The sequence below is a fragment of the Thunnus maccoyii genome, chromosome 17, assembly GCF_910596095.1.
Source record: "Thunnus maccoyii chromosome 17, fThuMac1.1, whole genome shotgun sequence".
NCBI lineage: Eukaryota > Metazoa > Chordata > Actinopteri > Scombriformes > Scombridae > Thunnus > Thunnus maccoyii.
The window spans coordinates 23,246,938-23,263,543 of NC_056549.1; the positions used below are offsets into that span (position 1 = coordinate 23,246,938).

General features: G+C 38.3%; 1 protein-coding gene across 2 annotated transcripts in view; it reads left to right on the top strand.

Annotated features, from left to right (window-relative positions):
* nudt14 (nudix (nucleoside diphosphate linked moiety X)-type motif 14) overlaps positions 1-15,304 on the top strand; it is a 32,708-nt gene extending 17,404 nt beyond the window's left edge. Inside the window, exons 3-6 of one of the 2 annotated variants that reach the window (XM_042390959.1) lie at positions 4,582-4,646; positions 5,763-6,057; positions 8,615-8,697; positions 15,254-15,304. In XM_042390959.1, coding sequence (XP_042246893.1) covers positions 4,582-4,646; positions 5,763-6,057; positions 8,615-8,697; positions 15,254-15,276 — 466 coding nt within the window. In that variant the 3' untranslated portion in view covers positions 15,277-15,304. Of the gene's footprint in view, positions 1-4,581; positions 4,647-5,762; positions 6,058-8,614; positions 15,129-15,253 lie in introns of those variants that run through there. The other variant, XM_042390958.1, reaches the window with a different exon arrangement.
* The last annotated feature ends 1,302 nt before the right edge of the window (positions 15,305-16,606 follow it).

The following is a 16,606-nucleotide window of genomic DNA, read 5'->3' on the forward strand; positions in this document are numbered from 1 at the left end:
ATGGGATAAATAATCCATTCAGCATGTTCTGGGTCTGTTCTTGGATCTCTTCCTAGTTGGACATGCCTGGAATAACTCCAAAGGAAGACATTCAGAGGCATGTTAATCAGATGCCCAAATCTCAGCTGATTCCTTTCAATGTGAAAGAGAATTGGTTCTATTCCCAGCTACTTCTAGATGTTCAAGCTTTTGACCCTTGTCTAAGGTTGAGTCCAGACATGCTGCGAAAAACTAATCTTGGCTGCACTCATCTCAAACTCATCTTGGCCACTTATATCTCGTCTCGCAGTCTCGTTCTTTCAAGTTTGTACTGAGACTTTATCATCATTGGGAGATCTACTGGTAAATCACAAGCTTCGTCTTTGAACTCAACCATCTTTTCACCAGGACAATTCGGTACAGTGCTGGCAAAAGCTGCAACTGTCTGACACGCTGTACCCTCACTTGCGAATGAGAACCTGAAAACTGGAACTTCTTCACTTCATAACAACTTACTCCCAACTTGAACCCATTTCCTGTCAAATGCATCATGGTCTAGTGTGCACTGAAGGTCAGGGCCCGATGAAGCCAACAGAACTGAATCATTGGCAAAAAGCTGAGAGGCAATCTTGAAGTCTCTGTACTGGACACTGACCTTATCTTGGTTGAGATGCTGTCCATGAAGCAGAATTGGTAAAAAGGCAAAACACTCACCAAGAACTTGCTTCACTAACCACCATGAATGCAGTTCGCCCAAGACATCCAGAGGGATACTGTGATAAGTCTCTTCCATATCTACAAAAACACATGTAGACTGGGTGGGCGAACTCCCATTGCTTTGTTATTTTGACACCTACATGTTTATGGGAGTGTTTACATATTGGTGCTTCTTTATTGCTGTTAGTGTCTGTTAATGAGAGCTAGAGTATTTGTCAGTGCAGGATATTTAGGAGTTCATGGTCAGCAGAAAGATAATTATGAGCATATGGGGAGCTCTTTAACATCATCGCTGCCATAGACCTTAAACACAGCTCTTTGATGGGTCTTACACCTTTCACTCACTTTGAAGAGTTTGAGCAGGTTTGAGCAGTCATGTATCCCCAGTTAATACATCTAGAGGGTACAAATGATATGTAATTCGTAGACTCAGAGAGAAGATCAAGGATAACGATTATTTTGATTGTCGATTAATCTAGAGCTGCAACAATTAGTCAATGAATGGATTATTTGATCGACAGAAAATGAATCGCCAACTATTTTGATAATCTATCAATCGTTTTGAGTCATTTTTTTAAAGAAAAAATACCAAAATTCTCTGGTTCCAGCTTCTTAAATGTGAATATTTTCAGTTTTTTTTAGACTTCTTTGACAGTAAACTTGAATATCTTTGGGTTGTGGACTGTTAGTCAGGACAAAACAACACATTTAACGTTGCATCCTGGGCTTTGGGAAGCAGTGATTGTCATTTTTCCCATTTTCTGACATTTTAGACCAAACAACAAATCGATTAATCAAGAAAAAAAAAGACAGATTAATTGATAATGAAAATAATCATTAGTTGCAGCCTTAGATATAATCTACCGATTATTTTCTCAATTAATAAAAAAATCTTTGTTTTGTCAGATGAACACTCCAAGACCCAAAGATCCAAAACCCCAAATTTTCACATTTCGGAAGCAAAAACTAGTGAGCTTTTGCAGTTTTTACTTTGATTGCTTAATTGATTATCCGACTAATTGTTGCACCTTTACAAGAGATAATCTGTTATAACATTGTTGGTTGTGTCCAATATAATTACGTCAGTTCTGATATCAAAGATAAATTTGTCAAATAGCAGGTCAGCCACTTTCTCTCTTGTACCACAAGAAGCCTGATTCCACAGTTTTGATAATGCAAGCTTTACAGCACCACCAATAACCACCTCAGACCTGCTCCTCAGGTCCAGCCGGAAGACCCCTGGAGAAGGCACCAAGTTTAACGGTGCATGAAAAGTCTTGAGCGTCCGTTTAGCCCGCTTTTTGGTTTAACCATTAGAGCATTTTTTTCAGCGGGAAGCTGTAGAGGAGCAGTAATGGTGTGGAACAGCACTACAAGACCCAGACAAGCCTCAAGGGACAGCTTCCATGCCTCAGGCTTGTGTGTCCCACTTTTAGCCCAGATCTACTACATTATCTTATCCATACTTGTGCTCTACAGTGGTAGTATTCCAGTGCTAGACTTCTTGTTTCAGCGGTAGGCTGTCAAATACATCAGTAATGGGTTTTCATTGCTTGAATGTTTAAGCACGTTCAGAAGAATTTGGGACAGAGGTTATTTTGAAGTGATTTCGAAGCCAAAATTTGGTGACAATTTCCCTTTGGAAATATCACTGTAATTTATGCACAAAAGCTAAGACAAAAACACTTGCATAATGGAGTGATTGGTGATGCTGATGCTTTACACTGATATGAAGCCCTGAAGGCATCATGCTTAAAACAAACTAATTCAAACAAAGTGTCGTCTGACCATTTCTTGAGACAAAACCTGTTCTCTTCCTTTCCTACCTACCTTTCCTAGGTTTTTTACAAGGAAAAATAATACATGGAATAAAAAAGATGATATTTCTGTTTCTGCTGAATTGATTTTGATATGTTTTTGTGACTGTCCATTGTGACTCTGACAATGTTATAGGAGTGCAGTGCTGAATCCATACACCGCTCTTGAAAAATGAGTCTTTTTGATCGGCAGCTGGGGCAAAACTAGCCTTTTCTTCTCATACTGTAAGCAGTTATTTGCAGGGACTAGCAGCAGCCTATGACTTCAATATTATCCAGAATGACTTTATGAATTAAACTTTTATTTTCTGCAGTAGGAACAGAATTTTTGATCAGGCATTGAGCGCATAGCACAGAAATCAGTCACAGTGACAATCATCATGTCCTTTGGCAAAGATAAACCAGGTCAGCTGACATTCCTACATACTGTTGAAATACACATTAGGCTCTCAATTTAAAAATCGGTGTTGCAAACAGATATTTAAACAGTATAAGTCCAGGCACTGTAGCTAGAAGAAGTTGTAATAGCAGTCTCCTGGTTCCCTCTCACCATGGGAAAAACAGGGCAGGGCTTCCTGCCACCTCAGACACATCCGTTTTCCCAACACAGATCCCAGGCCTGAAGTCTCCACTGGCAGCGACAGTCTCAGTTCACATCCACACACACAGCAGTGAACCACCTGTACAATTCAACTGGGTGCCACTGCCGAAGCACTGACCTTCCTCCTTATTTCTTTCTTTACATCCTGCTTCCTAGGAGTCATGGTTTAATCTGGAATAATGTGGTCCCATTATTTCAGAGACTAAAGAGTTTTAGTCTAATGGTTCACACACATTTGACACTTGACGCCCATACAGTAGCACACATCACACACCCCATACAGATGATTATACTGTAGATACGGTGGCTAGGAAGTGCCAATATGGATAGTGGAAGAAATTAAATTGCTGCTTTTCTGGATTGTCCCTTAGAATAGTATCCTGTTGTGAGATGCCACTAGTTTTTGGGCTTACGTCTGCATCGTACACTGACAGTGTGTGTTGCCTTAAATTTTTTTTTGTTTTTTAAATCAAGGATTCAAGGATCATTTATTTGCTAAGTATAGAAGTACAAGGAATTTGCGTTGGTTCAGCTTTCAAAACATGCAAAGACATTCATATTCAGTAAAAAATCTAACAAATAAATAAAAATCTAACAATAACATAAAACACAGACACTGTTATGATTACACTGTTACGCTGGGTGGAGGGGGGTGGTTAAAGTGGCAGGTGCAGGGGCAGATTTAATGAGTTTTATGGCACGGGGGGGGGGGAGTGTTCTTGTGTCTGATGGTATTGGTTTTAATTTTCTGGTATCTCCTCCCAGAGGGGAGGGGCTGGAATATGTGGTGGCCGGGGAGTGAGGGGTCGGCCAGGATGCCCCTGGCACGTTTCCTGGCACTGGAGGTGTGGATGTCATTGAGGGAGGGCAGGCTGCAGCCAATGATTTTCCCTGCAAAGCGGATGATGCGCTGCAGCCTGTCTCGCTCTCTCTCTGGGTGGGTGAGGGGAACCAAACCAGTATGGAGGAAGTCAGGGTGGACTGGATGATGGTGGTGTAAAATTGCACCAGCATTCCCCATGGAAGACTGAATTTTTTGAGTTGCCTCAAAAATGATGACAGTTTCTTTCATTGTGAGTTACAATGTAGGCTAGTCTTTGCTCATGCCTTAGTTTTAGATTAGTCAGATTTTAGCATAATGTATCATAATAATCATTAAAGATAAACCAGGAAGAGCATGGTATTGATGATTTGTTTTATATATTTGTCAAGTTGAGTAGAGATAATTGTGGGTCCATCATCATTCTTTTAGCCCAGAGACCTCTGGGTTTTACTCCTTTCTTTCTGATAACTGGTGATTCCATTATTAGGAATTTAAAAGCTGATTCAGCCATGACCTACAGCTCTGCTGGAGCCAAAGTCCTGGATGTGCTAAAAGAGACAAATGATGTATGATGAAGGCAAAAAACTTGTCTGATTTGTCTTTATTTAACATTGACCTTTTTTTTTTTTTTTCTTTTTCCTCAGTGTATCAGTGCTGATCTTCAACACCACCTCACACTGTTTTGTCCTCGTCAAGCAGTTCCGTCCAGGTGAGTTTTCTGTTTTCTTTTCTGTTCACCACACAAAGCAGCAGACCAGTAGTACTGTGCAACACGGTTTATTCATTTTCTTCTTGTCGCCATGCTAGATCTAGATTGTTATATATATCCTGTGGCCACTTTCACTGAATAAGCAATGTATTACAATCCCTGTTTATTCAACTGGATCTGAGCAACAATGCAGTCTCATAAATAGACTGCAAGAGGCCCCGTTTAAAAAAGCAGCCTAACCTCCTTTGTTAGCAGTCGCCAGGGACTGTTCCACACCGCAGTGTGCTAAATTCAAGGAAGTCTGGGCATTGATATATTTTTTTTTCCCTCCTCTCTTATTGCTGTTGGAGAAAAAATGGTCCTTTATCTGAAAGAAATCAGACTTTGTCTACAACCTATAATGAGATCCATTTCTAAGCCAGGAGTGCAAACAATTTGATGGTTTCAGACAATAATTTCTTAAAAGTAGATTGTAGTATTGTGGCTGATATAAAAAAATTTGTCAATATTTTGCAATGATTTGACATCTGGATGAGTTATTTGTTAATATTATTTATTTGCATGTCCACAATGTTTTCCTTTTAACTTTAAAATGATGTAAATGTGACAATTACTAACTAAATTTAAATGAACAATATTAATATGTAACTTGGGGGTGCCAATTTTCGTTTCATTAATATTTTGTTTTCAGTTGAGGTCTACATCTTAGAGGGATGCTTTTAAGAATCAACCTGCATGCTGCATGATCACAGATAATCACAAGATATTTAAAAATGATCAATGTAGAATGAAAGTTCGCAAGGTTTAAAAATGGCCAAAATGATTGTTTTCTACATTTGAGTTGAATAACTTTCACTCATCATCCATAGAAAAACTATACAGCACATGGTGGTAATTTAATGAACTTAGAAATATCTGTATATGTATAAATATTGAATAAAAAGACTGAAGAAGTGATCAGATATCTGTAAAAATGTCTTTGTTCTGTAATATTTTTTGTAACTTGCAAAATTATCGTGAAAAATATGTGGCAAAAAAAGATGAAAAATCCACAACAAGCTACACAATTACACCATGAGAATCATTGTAATTTGGTGCTTCTGTCCTGCATCACAGCTGTATACATGTGCGAGTGGGAACGGACCAAGACGCAGCCGCCTCAGTCTGCTGAGAAAACTGAGGAGGGCGCCGCAGAAGCCGCTGTCCCGGAGTCTCAGGAGGGCCAGTCGGCCTCAGAGAAGGAGAGCTCTTCTGCGTGGCCCCCGGCCTCAGCGGGGGTCACCTATGAGCTCTGTGCCGGACTGGTGGACAAACCCAACTGCTCACTGGAGGAGATTGCCCGACAGGAGGTGTTGGAGGAGTGCGGCTACGATGTGCCTGCTTCTAAGCTGAAGAGGATTACTTCTTACAGGTTAGTTTATTTCCACACACAATGTATTCAATCTTGATAAAAATCTTCAGCTATCTCAGTATTTATTCATTTTTTCTTATACACCTGTCAACTCTTAACACAGGGAGGGTTTAGTACAATGTTTTCATTGTCTTTTATGTCGTATATATGTTTGAGTCACTCCCACTGGATTTAATGTCCCTTAACAATTAATTTCTTGTTGTCCTATTTAGTGAAATTTCCATTAACATTTATAAACCTCCTAGAGCTATGCTCACTCAGAAGTAACCTGGATTTATTTCAACTTATCGGTCTGAAATTCAAATCAGGTAGCATTAAAAATAAAAAGAATGTCTTCAAAATTTTAGTGTGACCCAAAATCTTTTGATTATCAAAAACTCATTTGAGAGGTTGGAGAAAAGTGCCAGTTTTCATGATGGGGAAGCTATATGATTACTGTAGTAGGTGGGATTAATAATGGGGACATCTGTGCTTGAGCTAGAAAAATGGCTACATGAAAAATGTTTGTATCAACTTTTGTCCCCATGCCCAGAGCCTCCTGCGTTTCTTCTGGATTTCTACCACGGCGGCAAATCTTCTCCTTTTCATTCCCAATTTTAGTTTCACCAAGCTGCAGGCATATGCAACCTAGCGGTGAATCCAGTAACTACACCCTACTCCCGTGCAATTGATGGCTTCCGGGATTTTTTGGGTCCTCCCTCATATGTTTTAATCCCTCACACACGACCTTGTCAAGCTTGTCAGTAGCTGCGTTGCAATCATTGGTTTGCACACCTTAGAGCGCCTGCCTTCTGCTCTTCCATAATTCAGAGGAACGGGCTATCTTGATTCGGGCATTTCTTTATATTGAACAAGTTTCTGGGTGAGTGACATTTTCAGTATTCTACAATAGGAATTCATACCAATAAATGAGGCGGAGGCAGATTCAATAGAGCGGACTTGAGTGTTTGATAGTCAAAAGATAAATTTTGGGTGGAGTATCACTTTCGAGTCGGAGGTCTGAAACTACACATAATGCGGTACACCCAGAGGAAAGCATGTATGTCGATGAATCCGGTTTGGAAAACACTACAGTTTGAAAATATATAAAGCACAAAAATATTTAACCTAAAGTCAGCAACAGTCAGGATTTAGAGGAAGTCCTGTAATAATAACAGATAAAAACCAAAGAAGAGAAACCACAAGTGCTGCTGAGGTCATGTAAGTGAGGTGGAAAGAAGCATCAGGCGAACCATCCATCTTTGTCAGTATATTATTAACAAGCTACAGCCAGACACAGCAGTTCAAAGTGCTTGGAGAAAGGAGAAGAGCAGTCCCACATTAGACAGCAGCACCTGGACAGCCATGACTGACGGTTCTCATAACTGCGCTTTTGATTTGACTCGCACACCTCCTCCAGCTCTGTTGGTGTTGTCTGTGGCCATTGTTATGTGTGGGCTGCTTCCATTAAATAGATAGGTATCGTCTTAACCCTCATGACCCCTATGAGGGTGGTTTTGACAGGAGCACATCGTGTGGTGAAGCTCTGTGCTGATACAAAGCAGCACCAGGTCACAGCTCTCTGCAGCAGAGAAATACTGTGTGGTTTAAGTGGCAAAGAAAGCCCTCCTTTATGTTCTTTGTATTGCGTATTATCAGCATTTGAAGACAGAATTCGCCAGATTTCATACCTCACTATATGTGTCGGTGTCAAGTGTGGGCACAACAGTAAAGTGTCATTTTTATCTTCTCGGTAACAACAGTTATGAGTGATAAATCAGACGGTTAAGACAATCATTTATTTTTTATTTTTCTAAACCAATCTTTTTGTTTTTGTCTGTTTGTGTTGAAATAAAAGTATTTAAAAAGATTTTGATTTGTACTGCGTATGATAAAGGCTAGGTATCGAACCTTAAAGGAATAGTTCAACATTTTAGGAAATATTTTATCTTTTTTTCCACGAGTTACATGAGAAGATCAATCTCTGCATTAATTACAGAGCTATAGAGCGTGGAAGTGGTTAGTGTAAATGAAAAGGTATTACAGATCATTTTTTTTAAACTTTTGACAAAGCCAGGCTAGCTATTTCCCCCTGCTTCAGTCTTTATAAATGAAGTACCCTTTCAAAGGGGTACTTCAGCGACTTAGTATAGCACTTATAAGTTAGGGAACTCACAAGAGACAGATTTTTACAAAATAGTCAATATCCACACAGCAGAGGCAGCAATATCCTGACTTTTAGTCCCCAGTATGGAGTAAGCTCCGAACATATTTCCCATAATACCACTCGATAACGTCTTTCTCCCAAATTTCCCACTTTTTTCAAACCCCAGTTTTTAACGCAGGCTTTCTGTTAAAAATTGTTAAGTCTCATCACCAGGGTTATTTTTTCAAACTTTAGAAGACATTACACAACTGTTTTCACAGGCTGAATAGTTCTCCTCATGAAGAGTAGACTGAACTTCATGTGTTAAATCAGTGGTGTCAAAAACTTCATATGATCAAATCTTCAAATCCAGCCCTACTGTACGTGGAATCCTTAAAAATAATTGCACTTTTTTCCCCTTTTTCCCATCAGGTCAGGTGTAGGAGTAACAGGTTCCAAGCAGACCATGTTTTATGCCGAGGTGTCTGACGACAACTGCGTGAGCGCAGGTGGAGGTGAGCCACGGGAGGGAGAGCTTATCGAGGTGGTCAAAGTCCCGCTGCACGAGGCCATGACATTTGCCTATGACGAGCGCATACCCAAGACCATGGGCGTCATATTTAGTTTCATCTGGTTCCATAATAACATGTCTCCCAAGTACAAGATCTCCACCAACGTGTAACTAGTATTAACCAAACCCCTTTATACCATTTACCCCAAATTTATTCAAACACTGGCCCAGCACATCCGCTCTTCCCCTAATGGCTCTTCATCCTTTATTGCCTTTTTGCTTATTGGAACATGATGAAGGGTGGGCCCCTTGTCTTGTTGCCAACAGGTATCTTTAAGTTTTGTCCTGTTAAGCTTTCCTAACAACAGATTTGCCATAGCTGGTTGTCACTGGCACTTTTTCTCTCGTCTTGATACTTTTTTTTGTTTGCTAATCATTTCATTTATTGTGCCATCTGTCATAAATGGCTGCATATCACTGATTTCATTTGCCTGCCCTTGAGTAAAGGAATACTCCACTGCTTTTATTGTGGATGTTGAATGTTAACCTGCATTTACAGAAGCAAAAAATCTTTCACATACACCGGATATTTGTAGAGGCCATCATGCTAACTAGCCACGTGTGCCTGGTTAGCTTCATTTGGCTAACATTTTAGCATGCAAATGTTTGCATTTCTGCTTGCCAGACAAAATGTGCAAGCAGAATATCATATGTACCGAGACAACACCCAACCTATAAACCGTGCTATGTTTTATAATGATCATTACTTCAGCCATTAAAGACATAGAGATAAGGTTAAAAAGCAGTGGAGTATTCCCATAAGCCGTGATCCAGTAATGCAAAAACTATGCTAGTCAATGGTGGGGCCTTGTAACGATCGAGGTGGTTAGGGGTGTTTTAACCACCACTTGTTCAGGCATGCCTCAATTAATTACCCTGATCCACAGCCTTTAAGCAATACTTATCACAGTACCCCAGGCTAAACAATCACTCTGTGTCACTGAAATCAACTCTCACTCTGTTAGAAATCCTTTAATGAAGTCAAACCAGTGGAAATATTAGCAGACTTTCATTACACAGAAAAAAAAGCATACACCTACCTCTGCACCGAGGGCCTAATTTCTGTTTTTCAGTGTGTCATTGTTCTCAAGCACAGTCCTGATTTGGAACATACTATATTTTGTTATACTCAAATCCACTTCAAATGGCATTATTACATTTAGTTAGTTATATTGTTCACTATATTTGGCACCTAACATTGCCAGTGAATGATCTGATAACCCTTTGACATGGAGATGAGTTTTAATTTAGTTTGTAGAATTTTGGAGGAATTCTAATTTTTACCTTCTGTTACATTTTTTCTGAGATAAAGACAGACAGGAAATACAGTAGGAAAGATACAGTATTAAGGATTTTCATGAAGTAATTTCTAAACAGTTCATTTCATTCCCAGCATGTTGAGGTTTTAAACACATTAATCAAAGTTTAGGAGCACGTTTAGAAGGATTTCAACCATTTAACAGATTGCCTTTGATCATAATTCATTTGGGAGGTTTAGTGTAGTAAAAATGAAATAGTTCTGGACACTAACACACAAACCTAATCTCACAAAGTGAATCTCAACAGCAGTTTGCCAAAATCTCAGGTCCCAATAGTTAAACCCTTGTTCATATTCAGGGAGGATCTCTGGATGTGATGATGACCAGCATTTTATTATAGTATTGTATTTCAGAATCACTTGCTGCTTGATAGGCAAACAAAGTTCTTAGAATTCTTACAATATGTTAGTATTTTTTCATTCAAAAAGGGCTGGTACTTCATTTATTATTTAATATGTGAAAAGGAAGAATTTCCCCCCTACCTTGTAGTTTTGCTGAAAATATGCAAGTACAGAAGCAAAGCAGATATTGTTTTAGAAAATTACTGCTCACTTAAAACAGATAACACATCTCATTATTTATACATTACTACAGTTATATAATAAAAGAAGTACTGCTGCAGTGACTTTATACTGCATGAGAGTCTTACTCTTGCAGAGTTGGAAAATGTGTGATTTCTGACCTTCATGAATTTCTTGGTGGTTTGATTAACTTAAATACGAAAAAAGATGCTGTGTGTCAAAAATATTATTTGCGAGTAACACCGTAAAAATATGAAAAGTTGTTAAAGTAAAATCAGAAATATGTCAAATATTCTAGTCCTTGTATCACAACTTACCGAGTATGTTCTCTGTGATTGAGATAAAGTGAATAATGATGAGCATTAGTTCAAGATTGATTTTGTTCTTTAAGGATTTTTGAGTGCGAGAAACAGCTGACAATCAACATTTGTCCTCTCTTGCCCACAGAACCTTGAGTTATTCCCTCATTTTCTTATTCTCTGAGAAAAGATCACTTTTTTCAGGCATCTCAGTGCATTTTTTTGGTGCCACCTGAGGTTTAATTGCATCATTCTCACCTGCACAAACAAAGCTAAGTAATCACATTAAACATGGTGTCACACGAAAGAACATTTCCACCCAAACCGCATAGGTAGGCCTATATATGCATTTTCCCTTATAGCCATATTTATCAATCCCTTTGCTTGATCAAGCTACTGTCTTTCGGTCATTCCTTGATGCAGGATTGTATAGTTTGCTGGAATTATTTTTGTTAATTTCCTTATAAGAAGACAGAGACTCTGATGATGTTATTCTTTAAATAGATTCATATTCTCTCAGGATTAATGAGCCACCCAACCTGAATGGTAGTAGATATTCAAATCTAAGACTACGTCTACATTAAGCTGGCTAAATTCTGAAATGCCATATTCGTGCAAAAACGACACTCATCCACACCAGGCATCATCTCGTTTCTGCAAATACCTCCGTCCACATTAGGATGCCCAAATGGATAATTCTCCTCCTACTGGGCATGCATGGAGGACAGATGAACAATTCAGCCACAGAAAACAAAGAACAAGAAACAGTGTAATATTTCTGTATTCTGTATTTCTGGGTGGCTTCCTGACATTGTGTTTATTGCAAGCAAATTAAAAATTTTAAGCAAGAGAAGGGTTGTAGATAGCTACATTTAACTCTAAACAAGCTATAAAAGTAGACAATAGAGAGAACAACACTTGCATGAAGCTGTCTGCCGTTGCAGTCATTATCATTGCGTTTCTTCTTCTTCCTCTTCCAAAGAAGAAGCCGACATGACATCGCATGACAACTGCCATTTCAGTGGTGAAAAATGTTGTTTTAGTCTGGATGGAGGGCCAAAACAGAGAGAAAAAGATTTGTTTATGAATTTAGCCAGCTTAATGTGAACATGGTCTAAATGTCTTTGCATTGTTGGAATCAATTGTAAATTATGATGCAAAATTTCAAACATATACAAACTATTTATCTACCTAAACAATGAACATTGGAGGGAGATTTTAAGTTCAGGACACTTTGGAAAAATGTGGAAAGCACCTTTGGAAAACCTTGAAACCTTAAAGTAACAATCTCTAAGATCTCCGTTTTGTTCTCTTTGGCAGCACCTAAGGCGATAAGCGGTAAATGCAGGTGTGTTTTTGGACCTCACGTCCCAGAGATCCAAACAGTGTCGCCTGTGTGACGTCAGTCAGTTGGCAGTTGGCAATGCTAGCAGAGACCGGAAAAAACAGTATGCCACTTCACACACTAATGAGTTGAAGATGAGCAAGTCTGTTGCATTAGCTCCGCCTACCATCTCTGGCGGACCAACCACTGCTGGTTGATGGAAAACGCGTCACTAAATGCGCCGCTTGTGATTTTTCCTGGGAATGTCGCTACCGACACCCAGTTCATAATACTGAAAATGCAAGGGCTTTCATCAGTGGGTCATAGGCTCAATCACCATTGTGTTCCCTCATTCAGCGATAGATAGTGACTAAACAGACATTTATTTCAATGAAAATTTTCAAGATTATTCCTTTAACACTAACAAAGCTGTCATTTAATGTTACAATACTTTTAAATGTATAATCCTGTTTTTTTCAATACACTTAACATCATGGTAATCAGCCTCTGTATTATCTTTAACTTTTCTGTATTATTTAAAAAATACATTTTTTAGCTTTCAAACGGTTATTTGTTTTGAACTTTATTCTCATCAATCCCTTACCTTCTTTTTTTACTCCCCCCCCCCTCCGTGTGACAATCTTTTCTTTAGTCATAATCTCAGTGTATCTCAACACTTATTGAAAGTAGTTTTAAGGAACAACCTCACTGAAAGATTTCCAATGGTGCTCACAGTTTTCCATTGTCTAGTTCTTGTCTAGTATGAGGTATTAGAAAATAATGACGATGCTTGCTTTTTGTCTTGAAATGACTCTTGAGAAAAATATTTGTAGCCCCCATGGGTTTGCCATAGTTATCATAATAATCAAAGAAGGAAAAAAAATATAAAAAATGTTCAATCTGTGTATTTTCAACATAATCTCAGTTCACTGAAGTTGGCTTGACGTAAAATGTGACCAGAAAAAGCCATTTTAACTTTTAAGGCCAGTCTGTAACTTAGTGTGCCTGTCAAATGTAGAAAGTTGCCATGAGTTCTCTTTTGGCTGAAATAGTTGGGGGGTTTTTTTTGCGGGGAAAATTATCGCAAAAATACGAGGTTTCTAAAGGCTTGTCACTGTGGGCGTTATTAGCTAAGCAAGCCAACACCAGTGCAAACACTCCACTCCTTCCCCCTTGTCATTTCAGCTATTACCTGAATATCGAGTGCATTCAGTGAGTGTTACGACAGACACGCATTATCATTTATGATTGACACAGCGAAAACAGACGTGACATCCACGAGAACAAATAGCAGTTGCAGGTGGGAGGGGTCGAGTGTAACAATGTAATTTCGGTAGCCAAAAGAAACAAACAGTGCAGCGGTGCTTCAGGTTCAGCTGGTTCAGCCAGCTTCTATATGGAAAGAAGCCAGTTAAATACAGTAAATTTAATTAATGTGAGGCCTGGATTTTATTTTTGTTTCACCTGTGGAGTCAAACCTGCAGTCTATTTTGTACTCAGCAATTTTTTTATTAATTTTATAAACTATTCAAATGTGGCTGGTTATGTTTTTATAATCTTATTTGGTTTAAAACGTGTGTTTTTCTTTATAAGGTACTAAACTTTGAGTGAGAAGCCAAACTTTGCACTCTCATAGCATTTGTCCAATTCAGTCCAATGGAAGCCATGTTAAAGTCGGTAACACTGGTGATTGGCGTTGTTCTGGGAGAACTTCAGCCTAGCCTTCCCCTCTATGACAAAAGTAAATGCACTTTTGGCAGTTTAGAGTGAGGTTGCAGACTGTGCCACTGGTAAGCCATACTGTGCTTCTATTAAATATACAGTAAGACTAATACTCAAGCTAAGTGAAAGGTTGTATAATTCATTCTTGCCTATGCTGGATATTACCATTAGCTCAGCATTGGACATTTCTACCTCCATCACTCAGGCACATGAGAAAAATATTTTGTGTCCATTTGCTTTTTTCTAAAAGCGCTGACATATCAAATTCTCAGCATCACATCAGAAATGTCAACACTCACACGGTTGTGACAGAATTCTTACAGTAATTCATCAGTACCAGATTTTTATAGATGTGCCCCCATGGCTATGCTGTAGTTGCTTCTTCAACTGTGATTGTTTTGTTTTTCTTCTTTTACATGGTTTGTGCAATGTGTCACAATTTCTTACTGTATTTTATTTTCTGTGACCATGAGCTGAGCTACAGTTTATCATGAAAATGTCAGTTTTTTAAAGGTGCTATGTGTAGTATTCTCTAATTAAGAGAGGTGTATTACTGTTAAATTATAATTTGGACGATGTTGCATTCCTTTGTCATTAAACATTCAGTGATTCTCAAATTGCTCATGAATCCTGGAAAAGGCACTTTTTAATTTTGGATGAAGTCTGCAGGACAGAAGATAATCAAATTTACTGCTATAAAGCAGTTTATAGTGACTATATAGTGTAGCACATATGTTATTCTATTAGGTAGTGTAATATTTAGTGGAAATCCTGCACATAATACCTTTAAGTAAAAAAAAGTATTATGATTTTTCTCAAAGTAAAGACATAAAGAAATTTGTCCAATTGTGATTTTTTTTCTCTGTTCTGGTGTTTTACACTGATTTTTTGTTTTTAAAAAAAAATATTTTCTGGGGAAAAAAGGTAAAAACATGAACATCGCAGTTTTCTGAAGTTCTCATGTATTTTATGCTTTATTAAGAGTGTATACTCATTGTGGGCAGTGTTTTCAGTAATGTTTCAATTTTGTTAATTTATTACCTAAATGTTGAAATATTAAACTTTTAAAACATGACACTTGGTACAAACATACAGTATATATTTAAAATGATACTTTGCATGTGCACTAACTGTGTTGGATTAAAACTGCATTAAGTTGAAATAAAATGGGTTGGATGCCCGAAACATCACTATTTTTTTTTCTTGCCATTATTCACTCAGCAGAATGTCACAATTGTGAGTGTGTGGGATGATGCATAGTGTTTACCAGAATATTGCATGTGTTTGCACTAATAATGCAATTTCTCTTTTGCAGTCAAGGGGGGCTTTATTAGATAGTGGCAGTAGAGAGATGACAGGAAATGTGGGAGACAGAGACGGCAAACAACATGCAGCAGGTCCCCAGCTGGACCACCATCTTAACCTCTTGAGCCAATTAATAAAGATTTGAAAAACAATGAGGATATTGCTCTAAAAGGAACTAAGAGTCTGTGTATTACATAGTTTTGACAAGGTGACTAATGTGGATTCCACAATGGTAACCTTTCTGTCTTTTGGTTTAAGGGGTTTAATTGTTATTCCTTGGGACTTTCCTCAGGTTATGAAACACTGAAGCAGTGCAGGTTTATGCACCTGCAGTGTTCATAGTATCCATGCAACGTTTAAAAGCTTAAATAATATAAAGTAAATTCTCTAAACATAGAATCTCAGTGTTTTTCTTGTAGAGTAAGGTTAATGGTACACTGTGGAAAACATTTACCTCCCATTATATCTATTCATGGTTTTCAACAATATATTTTCTATTGTTAATTTTATTTTAGCCATACCGCATAATATTTTATTTGGCTTTTGAATCTTTTGCATGCCCTTTCCTGTTTGTATGAAGTTATGAAACACTTTCTTTCACTTCCATAGGAAACTGAAACAACATAGAACATCAAGTACTGTGATGAACTTGAAAATCCACAGCACTTGCCTGTTCGTCATGTAAATCTGTCAGCAGTCTTGACACAGCCGGTTGATATACATTATCTCCCTTGAACAAACACGTCCTGATAAGACAGAACTACTGTAGATGTGGATCAGGAAATAGGATGACACATTTATGCGAAGAATCCCTCCAAGGAGATAAGCCACCGCTGATGTCAATTCTCAACACTTGATCTTGATGGGCATCAATGATGGGTTTCCCAGAAATGAAAGCAGGTTCTCACATTCAGCCAGAGGGAAAATATAAGCTGTTGTACTATGGAGATGATTTTATCTAAGGTGATTCAGCAGAAGTGTGTATGAGTGTAGGGTAACAGGAAGAACTTTTTGTTGTAGTCATTGTTACATGGTTAAAAATGACCTTAAAAAAAACTCTTCGTAACGTGACTATTTCATTCATCCATTTTTAAAAATCTCAGTCTGCTCATTAAGCAGCTTCTTAACAGTCTAATATTTGTTTCAACAACTTAATCACTAGAATGTTTCTGCAGAGCATGACTCATTCAATATCACTTTCTTTTTTCAAATGCCTATACCACACACCTCTTGCTCTCTCTTAAAAGCATGTTGCTTGGGAACAAGATGGCAACAGGTCACGCTTGCACTCCCTCCCACTTCAGTGTCAAAACATGCTTCTCTTGTAATGTCGCTCTTGAAAAGAAGTCAGTTACACAAACAT